The following is a 19,758-nucleotide window of genomic DNA, read 5'->3' as shown; positions in this document are numbered from 1 at the left end:
TTTTTGTCATGTGACTTTCTCAGTGACGTATGCGGAAGCAGTAGTCAAAACAACCAGATCAGAACCATGCCGTAAGTATGGAATTACAAATTTCGGTAAAGTTTATCTGCTTAAAATCAGTATTAATGCTAATTTTATGAATGTTCACAAAAAGCGAACTTGTTAAACAGGTCATAGGTGTCGGTTATTATATCATTACCTTAGAGCCAATTTATTTATTTTTTTTACAAAAATCAATATAACCATTGAACACATGGTTTTGGAATTATGTATTGGGACTTATTCAAAGCAGGAATCATTTATCACAGTCAAGTCTCTGAAAGAGTTCCAGAAAAGTCTCCAGTCAGTGATGTTTATCAGTATTTCAGTATGTCCAACAGCATATTTGAACACAGTTTCTGTTAACAGAATCACGTCCTGATGCACCCTGGAGAAATGTCAGTCTTTCCAAAAATCTCCCTGAAGCCAGAAGTGACAGAATATCTTAGAAATGTCTTCCTAAACAAAGAGGTAAGTATTTTTTTTGGAAACAGATTATAATCTTGAGTTGTGAGCTTGAGCATGCTATGCCATAGTTGTGATTTTTGTCTTATTTTTACATAACATTCTGCTTGCAACAACACATGCAACAACTGCCATCTTGTGTAAGAGATAACTGATGAGTCTTTTGCATAACTGTCTAATATTTCTCTGGTCTTTGTTTTACTGAATTGTTTAAATTCAGTTATATTGGCGGTCTCTTAAGCACAAAACTTCCTGTTTAAGTTTATGGAACATTATCTCTGTCTGATTTAATTCCATACTTTGACTAGGCCATTCCAAAACCTTTATTTTTGTTTCTTCAGATTTAGAGTTGCTCGTGCGCTTTGGACCATTATCCTACAGCAATATCAAAGTACACATGAGCTTAAGATCATGAACTGATGGCCCAAATGAATCATCAATAGTTTTCTTGGGAATTGTGAGGCGATTGTATTTATTTATTTTTTTGGTTAGAGTTTTTTTCAATCCTTCCTGGATAAGTTTTCAGTGCACTCTTGGGGGTAAGTTTGATAGCTTGCTACTCTGGGAAGGTTAACCTTTGTCCATGTTTTCTCCATTTATGGATAAAGGCTCTAACTTTGATGTTCAGTTGAGTCAATAGGGGTGACAATAATAAGGACTGGGTGGGATCAGTGAAAAAGTGGGTAATAATCACAGATAAAACATGATTTAAGAATGGGAGGCAAATTGCATTTTTAAAAAGGATCCAATATGTTTTGATGTTTTCATATCATCATTTGAAAACAACTTTTGGTATTTACTCAGGTTTCTGTTCTGTTATTAAAATTAGTTTAAAATATATTTGTAAGAGTTAAATGGAGCTATAAAAATCTATAAATGCTTGAAACATTTAGAAAAGGCTTTAGAACAACCTTAGAATTTAGCTATTTTTTTAGAAACTGTGGAGTATTCACGATCAAGACCAATACTACATTTCCTAGATTAATCTTTAGATTATTATCAGTTATTTAGAAGCTGTGTAGTACTCACTTTTACCCCAGAAAAGGAATTAGATTAGTCACTCTTTAGTTTATTTTATCAGAAAATGTAGAGCACTCACTATTTAGATGCAGAGACGCCCAGAGGACAATTTTGGATAAACATTGTTAGACTATTTTTTAGACTCCTGTTCTCCCAACCCAGAAATGGAATTAGACCAGAGGATACTTAGCAACCCTGAACAGGAGCGCTTAGTTTACATACTTTAGATCAACATTAGATTATTTTTCTTCTTTTGCTCTTTCCTTTGGTTTTTTATTTTATTTGTATTTCCTTTTAATTCCCGTAAAGCACTTTTTGCTCTTTCTTTTGGTTTGTTATTTTGTTTGTATTTTCTTTTAAATCCTGTGAAGCATTTTGTATTGGCTTGTTGCTAAAAATGTGCTATATAAATAAAACTACCTTTACCTTTTACCTTTAACAATTGCCAACCATGGCAGTGATAGCATCATGACTAGGGCCTGCACAAAGTGAATAATTTTAAAAGCCTCCCTAATTCTTGAACTTCACCTCCAATCTGCAGCTAGATCAGGATTTTGCAGCCATTACAATCCAAAGAACCATTACAACCTATTTAGAACCACAAATGTAACATGAACTTGTGAAAAAATCCAACTTTTGACAATTTTTGATTTATGTCAACTATAGAAAATGTATTGTCATTTTTAAGGAACCTTTTAAGAACTTTTTATGTTTATATTTAGGTTTTGAAATAAAGAAAATTGAAGCACTATCGGGATGTTATTTGTGGAAAAGGATGCAAGAAATTTTCATTGTGAAAACTCAATGCAATTATTCAATGAAAACCTGCTAAAATCAGAGTTTTTTTTATTATTTCTATATTTAAAACATCAGTTGGCCATTGTACAAGGACCAAAGAGGCATTTCTGCCTCTTGAACTGCAGATTGCAGACAGTTGAGCTACAAGGTTGACATTTAGTCACGATGAAATTTTCCTGCAGAACATTGATTTTAAACACATTGAATCTAGTTTTAGAATGGATAAAGCACACTGCCGTTTAGCAAGTAGCCTGACCTCAACCCCGTTGAAAATGTACTGGACTATGTTAAAAACTCTGAAACTATGCTAACTCATTGAACTACCTGATCTGAAAATGAAGTGTTTTTCATGTTGGCTGTAAATTGTTCAGGTGTTAGCTGCTGTGGATACCCAGGAGGCAGAAAGTCGTTTCCAGAAGCTGCTCACGTGTTTGTCTCACCCGCCTTCTTCCACATGTGTGCGAGCCAGCACTCACCTGGCTCCTCTGGAAGATATCAGGCTCAGTCTGGAGAAAGAGCTCGAGAAGGTGAGCAAGAGAATTTACGTGTATCAAGTTTTCACTAGAGTCACAGATGAGACACTTATTTTTATTTCTGAAGCAGCAGAAATGCGGCTCGTCAGCAGAAGTACCGTCTGTCCAGATTGTTCCACACCCAAGAATCACAGATGTGCTGCTGCTTCCTGTTGACGGCCCGAGGTATGCGAGGAATGCCGGGACATAATTCAGAATGTCTCTGCAGCTCGCACTCAACATGAACCCAAAACCTCAGCTTGGAAATTAAATGAATAACTATAGAAATACATGTAAGAAATGCATGTGTTCCTCTGAATCCTCAGGGCGGTGGAGCGGCTGAGCTCTGAGTTGGTGGTGGGCGCTCAGTGTGGCAGCGCCGTACTGAGAGGAGCTCATGTCTTCGCCCCAGGGATCGTCGCCAGCCCCAAGTGTAACACAGCTGTATTTAATATCACTTCAACTGTCTTCCTTATGTCCTCCAGCAGCTCTTCATATTGTGCTTTTGTCTTCAGACATGAAGGCGGGAGACATGGTGTCGGTCTTCTCCGATTTAGAAGGAAGGTGTACTCGTGGAGCGACAAGCTTCCAGGGAAACAGGGTGTTTGTGGGGAATGGAGTTGCCGAGATGGATCGGTCGGCCATCTTCGCCACTGAAACCCCGGCCAGGTGGTCGAATGTTTTCTTTTTTTAACCAGTAGCAAGCCAAGAAAGTTTCAGGATAATGTGAATGATATGAGAAGATGATTGCGGAAAAACTCCGTTGGGTTGAGATTTTATTGTAGATTTAAGTCCATCTAGAATTTCATGAGAGCTCTGCCTAAAATGTCTTCATACTTGGGCAGTGGTTCTGTACTAATTGAACACTATCTTTTTTTCAGATTTCTATCTGTAAAAATATATATAAAAAAGGATCATCTTCCTTCCACTATACAATTACATACTCATTTATTTTCATGAAGCTTTTCGTATTTATCTGGTACTTCTTATTACACTATTTTTCTGCTTTAGCTACTAAAACAAGTTATCTTTAACAGAAATAAAAGAATAAACTTAAGTGTAATCATTTTTTAGATGTAAATAAAAAATTGGCATTTTTTGCTGTCTGGTCTTTAGCTGTTTTCACTATTTATAACTTAGACAGTTTTTTAATAGAGAACTGAGTTTATTTTGATTTTGCTAGACATCCCGACTTTCAACACATTTTAAAGCCGTAAAACAACCATTATAACTATTTAAGGAGAAAATGTAATTTTTGCTATATCCAAGGAAATAAATACTAGATACAACACACTTCATCAGAAAGCAGAAGTGTTTATATCTGTACACCAGTGCTCATAAGGATCTCTATGGTGACGTGTGTTTCCAGAGGTGTGGGTGTTCGGATGGTGGATCCACTTTACAAGAGTCCCTCCTTCGACGGTGTTCTGCCCAGCATGGTGTTCCTGCAGGTATTTCTGTCAAAGCCTATTAAAGCGAGGATGATAAATTGGTCATCTGATAAACTCGGGCAGAGTCCAGACTTTATTTAATAAAGCCTGTGAACTTTCTTGTCACCAGTTGAAGCTGCTCTGCATAATCTGCTAACATTGCCTTCTTTTTTGCAGAACCTTCCCTCTGTGGTGGTGGGGCATGTGCTCACGCCCCAACCTGGAGAACGAATCTTGGATATGTGTGCTGCCCCTGGAGGGAAGACGTGCCACATTGCTGCCCTCATGGGGGATAAGGTACTGTGGTAGATTTTGATGTGGACTCTTTAAGTAAAAAATGTTGCTCCTCAACAAGTTTTCTGTTGCTTATATGCCAATGAATGAAGAGTGGGCTTTTTGTGGGGCTTCACAGTTTTTTGCTTGTTTATTTATTCTTTTTTTTTTTACTTTTATGACAGTTTCAGCACATGATTTGTGAAATATATGTTTCTTGTAGTGACGCTCCTATTTTCTATAAATAATTAAAAACATTTTTACATAATTAGAGTATATAGTTATTAGAATTGAAGTCCTCCTTGACTGTCCGACACAGGGAGAAGTTGTGGCCTTGGACAGAATCCGAAACAAGATCGACCGCATTCGTCAGAACGCACAAATGCTGAGTTTGCAGAGCATCAAAGCTTTCTGCTTCAACAGCACTCAGGCTGTTAGTGACAAGCCAAAACAGGAAGCTGAAGGTAAAGCATGACATCTTTAAGCCTTTTGTGTGTCTCTGGTTGAGTTAAATAACAAGCAGTCTACTTTTCCCATTACTCCAGGACCTCCCTTCCCTCCGGAGAGTTTCGACCGGGTTCTGCTGGACGCTCCCTGCAGCGGCCTGGGTCAGCGGCCCAACATGGCCAGCACCTGGAGCCTGAAGGAATTCTGCTCCTACCCGCCGCTGCAGCGCAAGTTGTTTCAGGCTGTAGGCCTTACTACACACAGATACAACACTTCTGTCGTTTACTCATTTTTACCTGTAGAGGACAGCATTGGACACTAATCACGTTTAAGTGAAACAAAGAGCTTCTGAAGAATACCATGTGTCCTTTAGGCTGAGAGAAGCAAACTCTAAATCAAATATATTTTTAAGTCTGTTCTCAAGTTTTATTAAGATATTAGTTCTATAATATTAGTAATTATATTTGGGCTTCTTTTCTAATTACATTTGGTGTCTAGATAGAAAATAGCTGCTCAGGAATCATTTTTCTGTTGACACATAGAAAAATGTCCACTGTCCATAAGATGATTTCTCTGAAGATATATTCATCCAATCTAAGATATATGTGACAAGTGTGAATAAAACCATTTATAAGATGTTAAGAGTTGGTTACCTTTAAGTCTTATGAAGCAAAATTATCAAAGACATTTTAGGAAGTTTTTAGAATCTAAAGCAAGTACTTATGCTTATTTAAGACTTATTTTATTCATGTTCAAACATTTGTTTTTGTGATAAAACTTTTGTTTCCTTCTGATGCTTGTTAATTTGGGAAATTTCCCAACTTCTGACTGAGGGGAAAACTGTGAAAATTATGAGTAAGGGTGTAAAACTACTTCAAATATTGAAATACTTTTTCTGATTTCTTAAATTTAGCCGGCTATAAAAAGTATTTTTAGATAAACATTTAAGATTTTCGATGCTCCCAACAAGCTAGAGTTAATTGCAAAAATAATTCATACACTTTGATTTTTTTCACAATCTGTTAGATTACAACAGGAATATTTGGTGGGGATTTTTGTGATGGCACAAAATAAAGTAATGCATAATTGTGAAGACACAAAATTTCACCTCCAAATAAAATGTGGTTTAATACTTTAGAATTCCTCTTAACTTGTAACCGTCTAATTTAATCTCATTATAAATACAGCAGTTGTCTAAAGTTGTCAGAGGTTTGGTAGAGGACATTAATGAATAAACAGTAAAGACTGAGAAGAAAGCTCTTGATGAAAGACAGCCATAAAAAGCTTTTTTGCTATACAAAAAAATCTTCATACATAAAACTTCACATAAATATTGGGAAGTAAATGCTCTGCTCACATGAGATTGTCATTCAACTTTTTTGACTACATATAAATGTTACATGTGGTTGAAAGCAAACATCAGCATCTACAAAAACTCTAGAGACAATTGTATCATTTGCAACATTTAATCTCCCTCTGTTTTGAATTGAATCAGGACTCGTCACTGCATAAGCACCTCTAACACTTACAATATGATCTCTTTACATTTAAAGAATTAATTAGTCTTTGTTGCTGCAGGCGGTGCGGTTGTTGAAGAAAGGTGGAGTTTTGGTCTACAGCACCTGCACTGTGACTTTATCAGAGAATGAGGAGCAGGTAGCCTGGGCCCTCAACACCTTTCCCTGCCTCTCTCTGCAGCCACAGGTAGAGTACGTTCACTGCATGGAAAGATTCAAAGCTCAAAGATATGAGGAGATGCCACTGAAACTTCTCGCCTCTCCCAGGAACCTCACATCGGTTCAGAGGGCATGCTGGGAGCCGGACTGTCACCTGAGCAACTACGCCTCCTCCAAAGATTCAGTCCTGAGCTGAGCTGGGAGCAGACAGACACGACAGCGCCCCTCACCTGCAGGGCAGACACAGATACCATCGGCTTCTTTATCGCCAAGTTCCTAAAAACATGACCGGAGGATATGCTTTCTTGCACCCAGGCGGGGGGGAACTGTATTGCTTACACTGACACACTGTGTTTACTTTGATGGGCCATATAAAACGGGCAAACTCACTCTAGTTTACAGCATCTGCCTCTTAACAGCTGCTCTTTAAAACTGCAGGCCATATAGGGATAAGCTTTACAAACACAGAGCAGGAGAGGGAGGGAAACTGAAGGAGCACTAGCAAATGCAGCAGTAGCAGCGCTGCGGTCGCCATAACAACAGTGACGACACAGCTGCCATGGTGACGGTGGATTCAGGAAGTAGCTTACAGAAAGAGGTCATAAGAGGTATTAACAATTCATTGGTGGTGCAGACAACCGGGATGTGTAATTAGTCTGTCTGATGCTCAAGTCTGCAGAAGAAAGTTATGTTGTGTTCACTTTTTGTCACATCTGCTCATTGCCGTCTTCATTCAGTTTTTATAAACGGTGTGAAGATTTATTCAGTACTGAGAAACTGAAGTACTTTTTTAATGCAATAAAAAAAATCTACATGAAAAAATGTAAACTTATTCTATCTTTAAGTTGTTTTTATGGGACAAAAAAAATTATTAAAATTGCTGTTTACAATGGGCCACTATGAGATAAGCTATACCTGTGTACATATGCAGATACAGCATATGTTTTACAGTACTTACACAAATTTGACAAACTATGATATAATTGCATTTAAAAAAAATAGAAATAACTATAGTCACTGCTGATTATTTTTCTGGATTAGTCTGATGTTAAAAATACACACAAAAAAGTCCATGTCATAATGTTTTTCTGCTCTTTATAGCTTTGCACAAGCGTTTAGAGCAAGATAATTAGGTTATCAACTCTAATTGAGTCTACAGTCAGCTGCTTCTCAGACATGTCACTCGTAGCTTGCAAACTCATTTAAAACCAGTATGGTGTGGGTGGTGCTCCTTAAGTCTCCACACCATGACTGTGTTTTTGTGACAAGAAGTGTTTCTAGACAGCCAAAATTGCCTCTCTTGAACAGACAGGACAAGTGTATGAGTTTGCTCTCAGCCAGCTGACTGGCTCCTAGACTGAGGTGTTGGAACATTTTATGAAAAACATGTTATACCTTCAGAATTATATATTAAATTTTTTATGCCCATCTCAAATTAAGGTCCTCTCAATGCCTAAACAATCAAATCCAGTCGAGATTCTTCAAACAGTGAAACCACCCTTTAATTTAGCACCAGATAGAAATCTCAAATCAGTTCATTATTCAGCTAAATCATACAGAGGTCACATTGGGGACAATACCGAATTGCAAGCACCATATGGTATTTTTGTTTAGTTTCTAGAGCAAATATTTTAGTACACTTGAAATAAGATTTTACTAATTTACAAGTAACTTTTCGGTGAAATAAAGGAGCTTGTTTAAGTCAATAATTCTTTAATGTTGACTAATTGGCAGATTGTTTTTCACTTATAATGACATTTTACAAAATCTGCCAGTGGAAATAGAACTTTTTATCAATATTAAAGACTTATTGACTTATAGCTTGCCAAAAGTTACTTTTAGGTTAGTTTTGTCTTATTTCAAGTGTAATAAGATACTATTTCCAGTGTGATGACAGCAAAAATAATTTTAAAAACTACAAAACTTCCCCCTCCCCATGCACCCACTTCACTCCTTGACATAATGGTACAGTGAGGATTAGTCCCAGCACCCATATTGAACAATGTCATGTTAATAGCCCACTAAATCAAGAATTCTGCTTTTTGGCTTACATTACTGACTGGCAAGGCCTATCCATCTCCTCACTTGTGAACTAGACACCAAAATACTTAACTCCACTGTTTGAGGCAGAGACAGACCCCAAGTATGGGAGGAACTGTAGCGACCTTAGACATACTAAAACCTTTTATTTTAATCATATATTTTTTATAATGAAATAATTTTTTAAGCAAATTGCTATTACTCAATATGCATTGCACCCCTTTCTGTAAATATGGAAGCCATTGTGATAAGAGCAGCTTGAGTAGTGATGTTTTTAAAAAGAGCCAATCAGCTGCACCTGAAGGAGGACTTGTCTATGTAGATGGCAGCCCTGCTTAAAGACGCGCCTTGCTATTTTAGACGCTCCATGTTGTCATTGATGTTGAGGTTGTCATGACGACTGGGGGCTGGGCGGGAAGGGCCGGTGAGCCTTCCTCAGTTGTTTTCTTTTTTTCTCCAGCAGAGTTTCTCCTGACTATTTATAGACATAGCATCCCTTTTGAAACAGACTCCTCTGACAAACCACACATCAAGATCTTCCCCCGCCATTACATTTCTCTGTTGTCAACTTTATTCTTCATATTTATGCATTATGTACATACACATGTACACTATTATAAAATCTGTGAGGCTACAAATGTAGCATAGAAATAGTCTTTATAATTACACTTGTCAGGTGGGAACAAAAAGGTGGTGGTGGGAGGGGGAGTGAAAATAGAGGAGTCAAAATTAAAAAAAAAGCGTCATGAAAGACGTAGCTTGAGCAGAAATATCTGGTGGAAACTGCACAGATCAGGTTGGGGGAGTGAACAGATGGTGGACAAGAACATTTAGAACACTTTCAGCTTGTTTTATGAATGAATATTTTAAGTGCAGAACATTCTGAACATTTCCTATAATTAACATTCTTTGTACTGTAAGAAGTGGGAGTCCAGCAGGGAATTCAACAACATTCATTAGAAAATGGGTCAGACTTGAGAAAAGATGAACCAGAATGGAGATTTCCTAAGTGTTATATGAAACCACGTCTGTTTAAACCTGGTATGAATCGGAAACAAAATGCAGGATAAAAGGTGTACCAATGTTAGAAAATGCTTCTGGACCCATAAGAAGAATAGTACTGCATGTTTACAGAGAAAGTTACTGGTGAGCTCATCCGCCTCAAAGGAGGCATAAATATGCTAAAAGTGAATGTCTGAAACTGCAGATACAGAAAGAAGAGAAGGAACTGAGCAGTGAAAATTGAACAGAAAATGTAAGGAGTAGTTTGACACTTTGGGGAAAATGCTTTCTTTATGTCTATATTTTCTGGTAAATATAAAGACTAAAGTCAGCACAGTCTCTTACAAAATCATGTGGGTGTATGTATGAGGATATTTCTCACTTTATTACTTTTGCAGTTAAAACTGTATGTTTTAAACTTTTGGGAAAAGTAAGTAAGGCTTAGGACGAAAGTTCTTGTCTAGTCTAAAATAATCATAAAGCTAAGCCCATATCCCTCCAAACCAGAATCAACCCTCATAACATGAAACATTCCAGCAGCAATGTATCATTAGAACATAACTATGCAGATACACCGCAAGGCAGGGATGTCCTCAAGGGCCATTTGCGGCCATTGGACAGATTATTTTGTGACTCCTGACTGCAATTCAAAAACAGCACAAAGTAAATTTTTTTTTTAGATCTGAATAAATTTGAAACTGGATGCCATTCTTTTAATTAGGCAAATCTGCAAAACCCATTTTAAGTTTTGGATATACAATTGACACAACCCCTTCCAACAAAACTATTTGCTTAATTAAAATATGGCAGCTTGGACAGAACTTTTATTTTTTTGGCCAGCAAGCTTTTTTGACTTAACGGTTTTGGACCATGTATCAGAAAATTTGAACATCTCTGCATTAGGGCATCCAAACTATGCCCACTTTGTGTGAATGGGTGTGGCTTGTTAGTAGTTTTGCATTTTGGCTAAAACTATTGTAAAGTTAAATCCAAATCTCTTAAAACCAGGATCAACCTTCATGACAAGAAAATTTCTTGCAGTACAGTAGCAGTAAAACAAAGTTAGATATAGTTCTTTACTTATGAATAAAATTCTAAAAGGAATATATTTGTTGCAGTACTTTTGCATTATAAATAAATATTTTTCAACTTTTTAATCCAGATAAGCAAATTTCCCAAAGTGCCAGACTAATCTCCAATTACAGCATCAAACCATGTTGGCCAGTAAACCTCCCACCCCTCCCCCAGTAGTCTGAAGGAACAAATTATTCAAGTGGTAGCAAGCAATAAAACTAAACAATAATAATAATATTAAAAATAATAACAATAAAAATTATAATGCTAATCACAGAAAGCACAGCTCAGAACAGAAAAAAATCTGCTGTTGTGTCATGCTTTATCAAAACACAGGTTTAAAATATGCATATTTAAAAATAGGCATGCATATCCACACATAATGTCTATGCATAGATATACACACACACACACATACTGTATATATATATATATATATATATATATATATATATATATATATATATATATATATATATATATATATATATATATATATATATATATATATATATATATATATATATATAATATCTATGTAATCAAAATCCTGTAAAAGACGTGACAGCATTTACAAAGATGGGGAGAGAAACAGGATGCTTCAGGGTTTAGCAGCATGATGGGGGGGACGAAGAGTCCAGAAGGGCTTCAGCAGGACTTTGGTCTGTCATTGATGAATGTGTGAGTCTCTGGCCCACACCTCACCTGCCTCACCTCTCTTTTTGGGAGCCACCTCCCCCTCACGGTCCCTCTCCCTCTCCCTGTCCCGCTCGTAGTGGTGGTGGTCTCGTGCTGGGCGATGGTGGTGGTGAGAGCGCTGCTTGTTTCGTTCGTTGTGGTCCTGCTCGCGCTCTTTTGAGCGGTGATGTCCCTGGCCGGCCTCGTCCGCCCCGCTGCGGTGATGGTGGTGGTGGTGATGGTGGTTGTGGTCCCGGTGGGGCAGTGGCTCGTAGCGCTGCTGCTGCTGGGGGTGCCCCTCCCCTAATTCCTCGTCGTCATCGTCCTCCTCTTCTTCCTCTTCCTCCTCCTCCTCCTCGTCCTGATGGCGGAGCGGAGCCCGTGACTCGATGCGAGCCGAGTCCTTGCTCTCGCGACTCTCTCTGCTCTCGGGGGTCTCTGAGTCCAAAGTCTCCTGCCGGGAGAGGCCCCTGGCTTTGCTGCTGTGGTGGTGATGGTGGTGATGGTGGTTGTGATGCTCAGTTCTGGTGGATGATGACCTGTGGTGGATGTGTGGGGCTCTCTTGCTGGACTCTGTCCTTAAAGGCCTCTCCTCCTCATTGCTGTCCCCATCAGCCTCTATGTCTGCCTGCTCCTGGCTCTGGTGGTGGTGATGATGGTGCTTGTGATGATGATGATGCTGGTTGTCTTCTTTGGACCCCTTCTGTTCCACCAACGCCTTTTCTCCTTTCTGCTCCGTTCCGTTGCCCTGGAAGCAGTGGCACTTTATTAATAAAGACAAAACAATGAGAATATCCAGGAAACCTCACTGCAAACCTCACAAAAAATATCACTCAGCACATCCAGTTCAGCACAGAATTACTTAGCGTCATGCACACCTACCCTGCATGGATCATCACACAAGAGCACAGAACAGTTTGTCAAATCCAGGAAAGATTTTAAGCTACTCTTTGCACCTCAGTCGCATGGCTTCGCCACACTTACCACACAAGCAAATATAAGCTCACTCCTCATCCTCATCGGCATTGTCCTCATTCTCAGTCTTACATTTCCCAGAGTGATGGCAGTGGGTGGAGAAAGAGTGCAGGTAAACACCTTACCATTTGCAGACTTCTCTACTACTTGACTACAGACTGAGCATTAATAAAACAGGCATTTAAGTGAGCCTCCAAAACTATTCAAACTCTGAAAATTTTCCCCCATTTTTCTACTTTGCAACCATAAACTTCAGTGTTTTGCTGGTTGTTCATGTCATAGATCAACACAGGGAGTGTATGGTTAAAGGTATGCCGTAGATTTGTGTTTGATCCTCTCTAATATGATACCCTAAAATGTAATCAACCAAATATCTTTAGACTTTTCTTAAAGAAAGATTATAGAAAAGGCTTACAGAGGCAGAGGCCCAGAGTCCCGTTTTTTGGTGTGGCAAAGATTTTTTTTTTCAAAAACAAATGCATGTTTTGTAAACATTGTACTTTATGTAAAACCCCTAGGCCTATATCAGGTGAATTGCAATGTCAGTTTTTTCCAGTATCATGCAACCCTGCACCATATGGCGTTATTAAGGATGTATTCCAAATAAAGCTAAATGTTACAAAATCAAAATGGCTTGTTTTGGAATGCAAACATGCAAACATCGACTGACCAGTACAGCCAGTTTTAACATTGCATTACTCCGACTGCACATGTGCTATTGTCCTTGTGCCAAACCCCTCGGGATTCGTACCTGCACGGCAGAGGCTGGCGTCTGTGCGCTCGGGAGGGCTGCTGCGGGCAGGTTTGTCAATACCGGGTCAGGAGGGCTGGAACTGGTGGGGTGAGTACTCCTCCAGTAAGCTTCGAGGTAATCAGCCATGTGCTCACACGCGTCTTCCAGCTGGTTCTCATCGAGGATGATATCAAACATCTCCTGGGAGAAGTGAGACAGCCCCAGTGTAAGGAAGTGAAACAGACACACGGCTTGACCAGGTCAAGGAATATCAGACTGTACTGTTGAGAAATTGACTATTGGCACGTCGAGAGAAGTCTGCAGATGACAACAGACATGTTCAATGGTAAAAACTCATCCTACTCTTCATAAGCACAAAATGTCAGAGCTTATGTTGAACAAACATTCCTCCGAATAAAATAACCCCAACTTTAGCGATGAATTCTCAGGAAAACCTTCAACATTAATTCCCTGAGAACACCCAGGGCTATTTGAATTAAATTAAGCCTGTTCTTTTGCAAGCTGGGGGTGCTCACCCCACTTTCAAAAATAACATCGAAGCTGATTAATGAGTGGAAAAATTACTGTTGAGAAATATGAAGCTTTCAGCGAAAGAAACTGCTGAGAAAAAAAAACAAAAAAACACTTCAAGTTTGAGCCAAAGAGCACTAAACTGAAAGTTATTTAAATCCCGGTCCCATTAGTGAAGATCTGTCTGTACTCACAGAAGGACACTGCGCCAACTTGTCAGCGGCCACCATCTGGACATTCAGGTGTTTGGCCTGAGACTTGCCTCTGGACTTGATGAGCCGCTGCAGCACCTGAAAGCAAGTAGGGACAGAAAACTAAATTAAAACAAGACTCATTCGTCTTCACCTAGAAAAAGGAGAACAAAATAAAATCCTTACAAACTCACAGTTGCTTAAGATTGCAGAACAAGACAATAGAGTCCAAGGAAATAGCAGCAGAGTTTTGGTTATTTTGAATAAAAATTGGTCAAGGCTACTTTAAAAGATTAGAGAATCTAGTCAACTTTAGAGAGTATTAAAGAGGTCCGGCTTAAGACTTTTGCATGATACTCCAAATCAAAGTAAGATTGTCTTAATCCTTTTGAGTCATCAGATGGATTGAAGTGATTAAACATAATTTATTGATTTGACTACTCCTCCCCTCTCTCTTTATAGGCAACGTTAGTTCTACAATATAAACCATGATTTTGTCTTTGTGGTAACAGGAAGTTCAACCATTAAAGTCAATTCATTATGTCTCACTCTGAACATCACCCACAAACTTAAAACCTATCATTTATATCTTTAGTATCTAATTTCATTTTCTGCATTACTCACATGCCTGTTTCGACTGATTGTTGAATCACGATCCTTTTTTTTTTTTTTTTTTTTTTTTTTACACTTGGTGAAGGTCAGAGTGATGAATCAGTCCTCCCCTACATTTCTTTCTCACAAATTGGCAATCCCGTCTGACATACTGAAATTAAGATTATTGCCAGGGAGCGGCAAAGTTACAGGAAAACAACACATGCTGACAGTTTATGACACATTTGAACTAGTAATGCCTACAGAAAAACTTGTTTTCGTGCTGATTTTGTCTCACCTTGGGGGAGGTGATCTTCACGTAGACGATGATGGGGGCTAGGGATGTCTTCCCAAGCTGAGACGGATGGTTGATGGTGTCGGCATCCAGAACCACCAGCTGCAATGTACGGGCCAGTTCGAAAATCCGCTCGATCTCACTTTGGACTTCAGCTGAAAGGATGAGAGAGGTTAGAGCTGGGAAAACTTAGTTTTATACCAGCTGTGGAGTTGTATTTGGTTAAAGTTAGTGAAAGAAGTAAAATGTGAGACTTGGGTATAAAACCATTAGGACCTGAGGGGTAGGGCTTCTGTTCATTTCAGGTTTCATACACTTTTAATGCTAAAATTACACCATTTTTTTTTACATTCTCTTTGCTTTTTGAGTCATTTTAAAATTATAAATACAAAAGTTCACCATGAATTTTTGCCAGGTATTTCATTGATCTAATATCAAACCTGGAAAAACTACAAACTAGAGGGAGAGATGAATAAGACTAATGAATAGATGCACAGATGAGTAAATGGATGGATGCACACAACCTTTAGACAATGGTACAGGAAACATGGTCTTAAATTTATAACATTTCCAGGCAACGGTTTCCTTTTTACCACACAGACCAGAAATACTTCACTCAAATTCCAGGCTTTTTCTGTTGCTCATTCCAATCAGAAGAATATTTAAATGAGTACAAATTTTTCCGGACAGAAAGAAAACCGCGCTCTGATAGATGGAACTTAAACAGTAAATATTTGACAGGAAAACCACGTCTGTAAACATCCCAGAAAGACAGGAGTAAAAGTTTAAAACTCCCAACAGTAACTAAGCCTGATATAAACAGACAGCATGAAAAACGTTCCAGCTTTACTGCAGGGACCACAACTCATTTAAAGTGTCATTTTCCCAACAAAGAAACAAAGCAGAAAAATAATTTCTACTCGTTTTCAATAAGACGTTTTCTGCTCTAATCTTCCAGTAATCTTCTTTCAACCATCATATTTTATTCAATTACTTCATAAAGAGGGGGATATTTTTGTTAGTGAACTGACTCAATAGATCTCATGTGGGACTCATCAAATATAAAGGACGCACAATCATTTGTATCTGTTCTGCTATGTTTAGCTAAAGAAACAATTAGAGGAGAAAAAACAACAAGAAACAGACTAAATCATCATCATACAGTGTGGTAACTCTCTTAAATGACGAGATCTTTAAGTACAAATGATATAATAGCATGTTTTGCTTTCATTATTCACTTTGGCAGGGGCTCCTAGTGCTGCCGTAGCTGCTGACTGATGATTCTGGTGATAAATAGTCAAGATTAGCCTTTGTCGCCTTTATTTTGCTCAGGAATCCCTTTCATTCTAATCACATCTAAACTCTAATCAACATAAGTCATATCAGACCAGCTGTGGTGCTTGTTATCATTCCTCTACACCCAATCTTTCATTCCCCAACAAAGGGAGGCCAGCAAAGGCCACAGAGAGTTTTTGGGAGTTATCGTTATCGTTGTCAAGAGTTTCTATAATTGTTTCCTTCCGTGTTTGCGTCAACTGTTCTCCTTGAAAACATTATGAATCAGGGAACCCAGATGTTCCCAGGCTGATTTAGAGCAAACTTACCCAAGTTGGATCGTGTGTTGGAGCGCTCGATGATGGCGTGCTTGCTGGGATTGTTCAGTACCGAGCGTTTGGCAAGTGAGATATCCGCCGTGACACGGGTGATTGAAATTCTGAAATAAGAGAAGGATGGAGTTTATTGAATCAATTTGACTTGACAAAAAAAAAAAAAAATAAATAAATAAATATATATACAATATTAATAGAATTTCTCCAAAACATAATATACAGAAATGCGGCATACAATGTTAAGCAGCAACAAAAAGGTGGTAGGACATAAGCTATGACTTTGGTCAAGCAACTGGTAGTGGTCCATAACCTGGAAATGACTTAAGTACGCAAAGTTTTAGTAATAATAATAAAAAAAAACCCAAAAATGTGTCTTCTCATTTAACGCCCTTTGAAATGCTGTGCTAAAACCTTAACAGACTTGCACAGAAATGAATGTCTGCAGAACTTCAGTCAGCTGAACCAATGTCGTTAAAAAAAAAGAAGACAAATCTGCCTCATAACGATCACATGTCAAACACATTTATTCTTTTTGCTGTTTTGAGAAGCACCAACCAAATTCCATCATGTTCAGTCATATTGAAAGGAAAGCAGATACCTCGTTTAGTGATTTCTGAGAAACTATTTGGCTCACAGTAAAACAAACAAGATGGCTGAAAAGCAGAACAGATGATCAAGGAACTAATCTGTGTTTGATTTGGAAAGAAAAAAAAAAGCTAAATTCCTTGCATAGCTTTGATTTCAGTTCAAGATTTAGTGAATGGCCAGTAAAGTCAATAGTTCCTGGACAGGAAGAGTATTAAGCCACAATATTTCTGGCAACCTTATTACACAAATGTAAAACGTGTGTAATTTTATCTCACATGTATAAGATTTTACATTTGTTTCATATTTTACTGAACAATAAATTTTTCACATGTAATAGATTTCAAAAATTAGGTTAAATGTTTCTATAGAGTTTATGTCACATTGTATCAATTTCATATGTGAAATATGAAAAAAAAGTTCTACATGCCAAAGCTTTTAACACCTGTGCACAAATGCTAGTATCACAAATCCTACATGTGAAAACAGTGGGGAAATGTTTCTACATATTAATAGGGATATTATATATTTAACATATTATACAAAATCGACTCCAAACATGAAACACATGGAAATTTATCCCACATTTTAAGTTTTTACATTTTACTACATGATTCAATTTTCACATGTGAAACATCTGTGGAAATGTATTTACATAACAAGTGTTTCACTTCACTACACAATATGATTGTCACACGAAAAAAACAAACAGAAATGTACTTTACATAGTACTATAAAATGCAATATCCAAACATGAGCGGAATTGTATTTAACTTGTGGAAAGTTTTCACATTACTAAAAAGTACAATTTTCACATGTGAAATATGTAGGACAATATTTTGCATGTTAATAAACAATACGATTTCCACGTGTTTCAGTTGTCTGGTAATCAGCAGTTGTGAGTTTGACACCAGTTTTCCCCACGATATGTTGAAGGGCCATTTAGCAAGGCTCAACCCTTAGTTGCAAACCTATTGCTGTATAAAAGCATGGGCATATATAAGAGATTCTGTATGTATACGACTTGTATTGTTAAAATGCTGTTTTAAAAGTATTTATAGGACTAGTCCAATTTTAAATGAACTTTCCATTTGACTCCCATGGGCGTCACACGTTATCCCTGGTAATTTATATGTTATCCTATTATTTACAGATGAGTATCACGTATAACCTCATTGCATTTAAGGAGAAGTGAGAAAATAACTGCCAACAAAGTAAAGACTGAGGGCAGAAAACACCCTGTTATCAGATTACAATCAAATGAGCAATGTTCTTTGCTGCTGCTGACAGCCTGAGTGGATCTGAAGTAACTTCATGGCTTCAGCATTGAATAAAAAGAACCCTGCTCTGCTCCAGGGCTCATTATGGCCTATTAAGGACATGGAGAGGACCTATTTAAAGCAGCAGCACACATCTCCAGGCCAAGCAAACGTGTAACACACTCCCTTCTCTAACCTCAGGGGACAGATAAATACCAGCTTATTGACATGAAGAGCGAAAGAATTCAGGAAGGAAGTGGGATGAGAAGCTTGTGTTTTTTAACTTAAGCGCACTCACCTTCCCTCAAATCGATGTTTCAGGAAGTCAAACAGTGCTTTTTGCATCATGTCCGTCACCTGTTGACAGGAGATCGGTGAGAGATGGTGACCAAAAGTTGCCGTTTTCTCACACTGAATATGTCAAAGTTTTAAAATGCAAAGATTTGCCGCACCTCATAGCCCTTCAGAGACGGTCCAACCAGAACTACGGGCCGCATGGAAGGCACAACGTCGTATGGAGGAATGTGTTCCGTCTTCAAAAACGGAGAAAGGAGAAACTCAGTTTTCAATAATAAGACACAAACACTTGTAAGAAATATATATTAAAAATGCTAGAACTTTACAGAACCATGACACAGTATGTCCCATTGAGCCTATCGCAACACAAGCAGGCTTTGATGTCTAACACAATTAGCCAGTTAACTCAAGTTTTAACAATGTTAGTGGTTTTTGGAGTATATAAAAAGAGACCACTATAAGCAAAAATTTAATAAATTCAAAACAACTTCAGACGGAACGTATCGCATGTGTCATGGTCCATGTCAATACAAACAGAAAAAAAAGGAGACGGTCATCGTACAGGGACGGTTAGTTGGAGACAGAAGATCAACAGAGGACACAGCTAGAAAAACAAGCTCACTATTGGGACAAGCTGGGATCTCAGTCTGAGGAGTTTCAGATCAGCATTCAGATCTGCTGTAGACTGATGTCACGGTAGATATCCACTATATTTAGTAAAGTTTTTCAGTCCATTATCTGGTTATTGTGCATAATTTACTTAGTTCGTAAATGTCAGATGAAATAATCTGTTGGAATTCTCTCTTTGAATATAAATCAGCGAATGTTGGTGACTTAAACTCCATTAAAATATAAACTGAAATGTTTTTTGCTAAGCTAAAGTTATTTCAGTCTCCAAATAAAACCCTTTGTTTGTTATTTTCTGTTCTCGTTAAAACCGCTCCAACTTTCTTTCTTATTGGAACCCCAGATAAAGATCTACGAAAAGTATTAAAAGGAATTAATATTCACTTAAAACTCAAGTGTGTCTCTTGAAATGATGACAAATTTTTGAGTTACAATTGTGAACTACTGGTGTGATTTTGTTATTAAAGAAAAATAAAGCTATTTAAATTAAGAGTGCCATCTCCCTCCTTTTCTCAAATGTGAGATTATGTTGCTGCAAACATTTACTTAAAGTGCACATGAATTTAGTGTGATGTAATTGATTAACTTCAAAGTACAGTACTAACTTCTG

The 19,758-nt window shown here is 37.9% G+C and overlaps 2 protein-coding genes across 11 annotated transcripts in view; one reads left to right on the top strand and one right to left on the bottom strand.

Moving 5' to 3' along the window:
* Positions 1 to 30: 30 nt before the first annotated feature.
* nsun6 (NOP2/Sun RNA methyltransferase family member 6) lies at positions 31 to 7,648 on the top strand. Of its 3 annotated transcripts, none has more exons than XM_023325977.1 (12): positions 31 to 71; positions 409 to 510; positions 2,694 to 2,849; positions 2,929 to 3,020; positions 3,161 to 3,267; positions 3,350 to 3,503; positions 4,204 to 4,285; positions 4,442 to 4,561; positions 4,857 to 5,001; positions 5,083 to 5,228; positions 6,563 to 6,688; positions 6,769 to 7,648. In XM_023325977.1, exons 2-12 carry the CDS (start codon positions 421 to 423, stop codon positions 6,946 to 6,948), a joined length of 1,398 nt encoding a protein of 465 aa, XP_023181745.1. In that variant the 5' UTR covers positions 31 to 71; positions 409 to 420; the 3' UTR covers positions 6,949 to 7,648. The 3 variants fall into 3 exon arrangements, with proteins under 3 accessions (XP_023181745.1, XP_014324098.1, XP_023181744.1); XM_014468612.2 differs by having other exon boundaries at positions 2,923 to 3,020; XM_023325976.1 differs by having other exon boundaries at positions 2,926 to 3,020; positions 6,769 to 7,647.
* A 3,667-nt stretch (positions 7,649 to 11,315) lies between these two features.
* Positions 11,316 to 19,758, bottom strand: part of cacnb2 (calcium voltage-gated channel auxiliary subunit beta 2) — a 64,946-nt gene continuing 56,503 nt past the window's right edge. For all 8 annotated transcript variants that reach the window (XM_023326642.1, XM_014468591.2, XM_005798566.2 and 5 more), the window contains 7 exons: positions 18,677 to 18,757; positions 18,523 to 18,581; positions 16,375 to 16,484; positions 14,774 to 14,925; positions 13,888 to 13,983; positions 13,181 to 13,363; positions 11,316 to 12,202 (listed from right to left, as the gene is read on the bottom strand). In XM_023326642.1, coding sequence (XP_023182410.1) covers positions 11,444 to 12,202; positions 13,181 to 13,363; positions 13,888 to 13,983; positions 14,774 to 14,925; positions 16,375 to 16,484; positions 18,523 to 18,581; positions 18,677 to 18,757 — 1,440 coding nt within the window. In that variant the 3' untranslated portion in view covers positions 11,316 to 11,443. The remainder of the gene's footprint in view (positions 12,203 to 13,180; positions 13,364 to 13,887; positions 13,984 to 14,773; positions 14,926 to 16,374; positions 16,485 to 18,522; positions 18,582 to 18,676; positions 18,758 to 19,758) is intronic.

The sequence above is a fragment of the Xiphophorus maculatus genome, chromosome 21, assembly GCF_002775205.1.
Source record: "Xiphophorus maculatus strain JP 163 A chromosome 21, X_maculatus-5.0-male, whole genome shotgun sequence".
Classification (NCBI taxonomy): Eukaryota; Metazoa; Chordata; class Actinopteri; order Cyprinodontiformes; family Poeciliidae; genus Xiphophorus; species Xiphophorus maculatus.
This window is presented reverse-complemented; position numbering and strand designations above follow the sequence as displayed.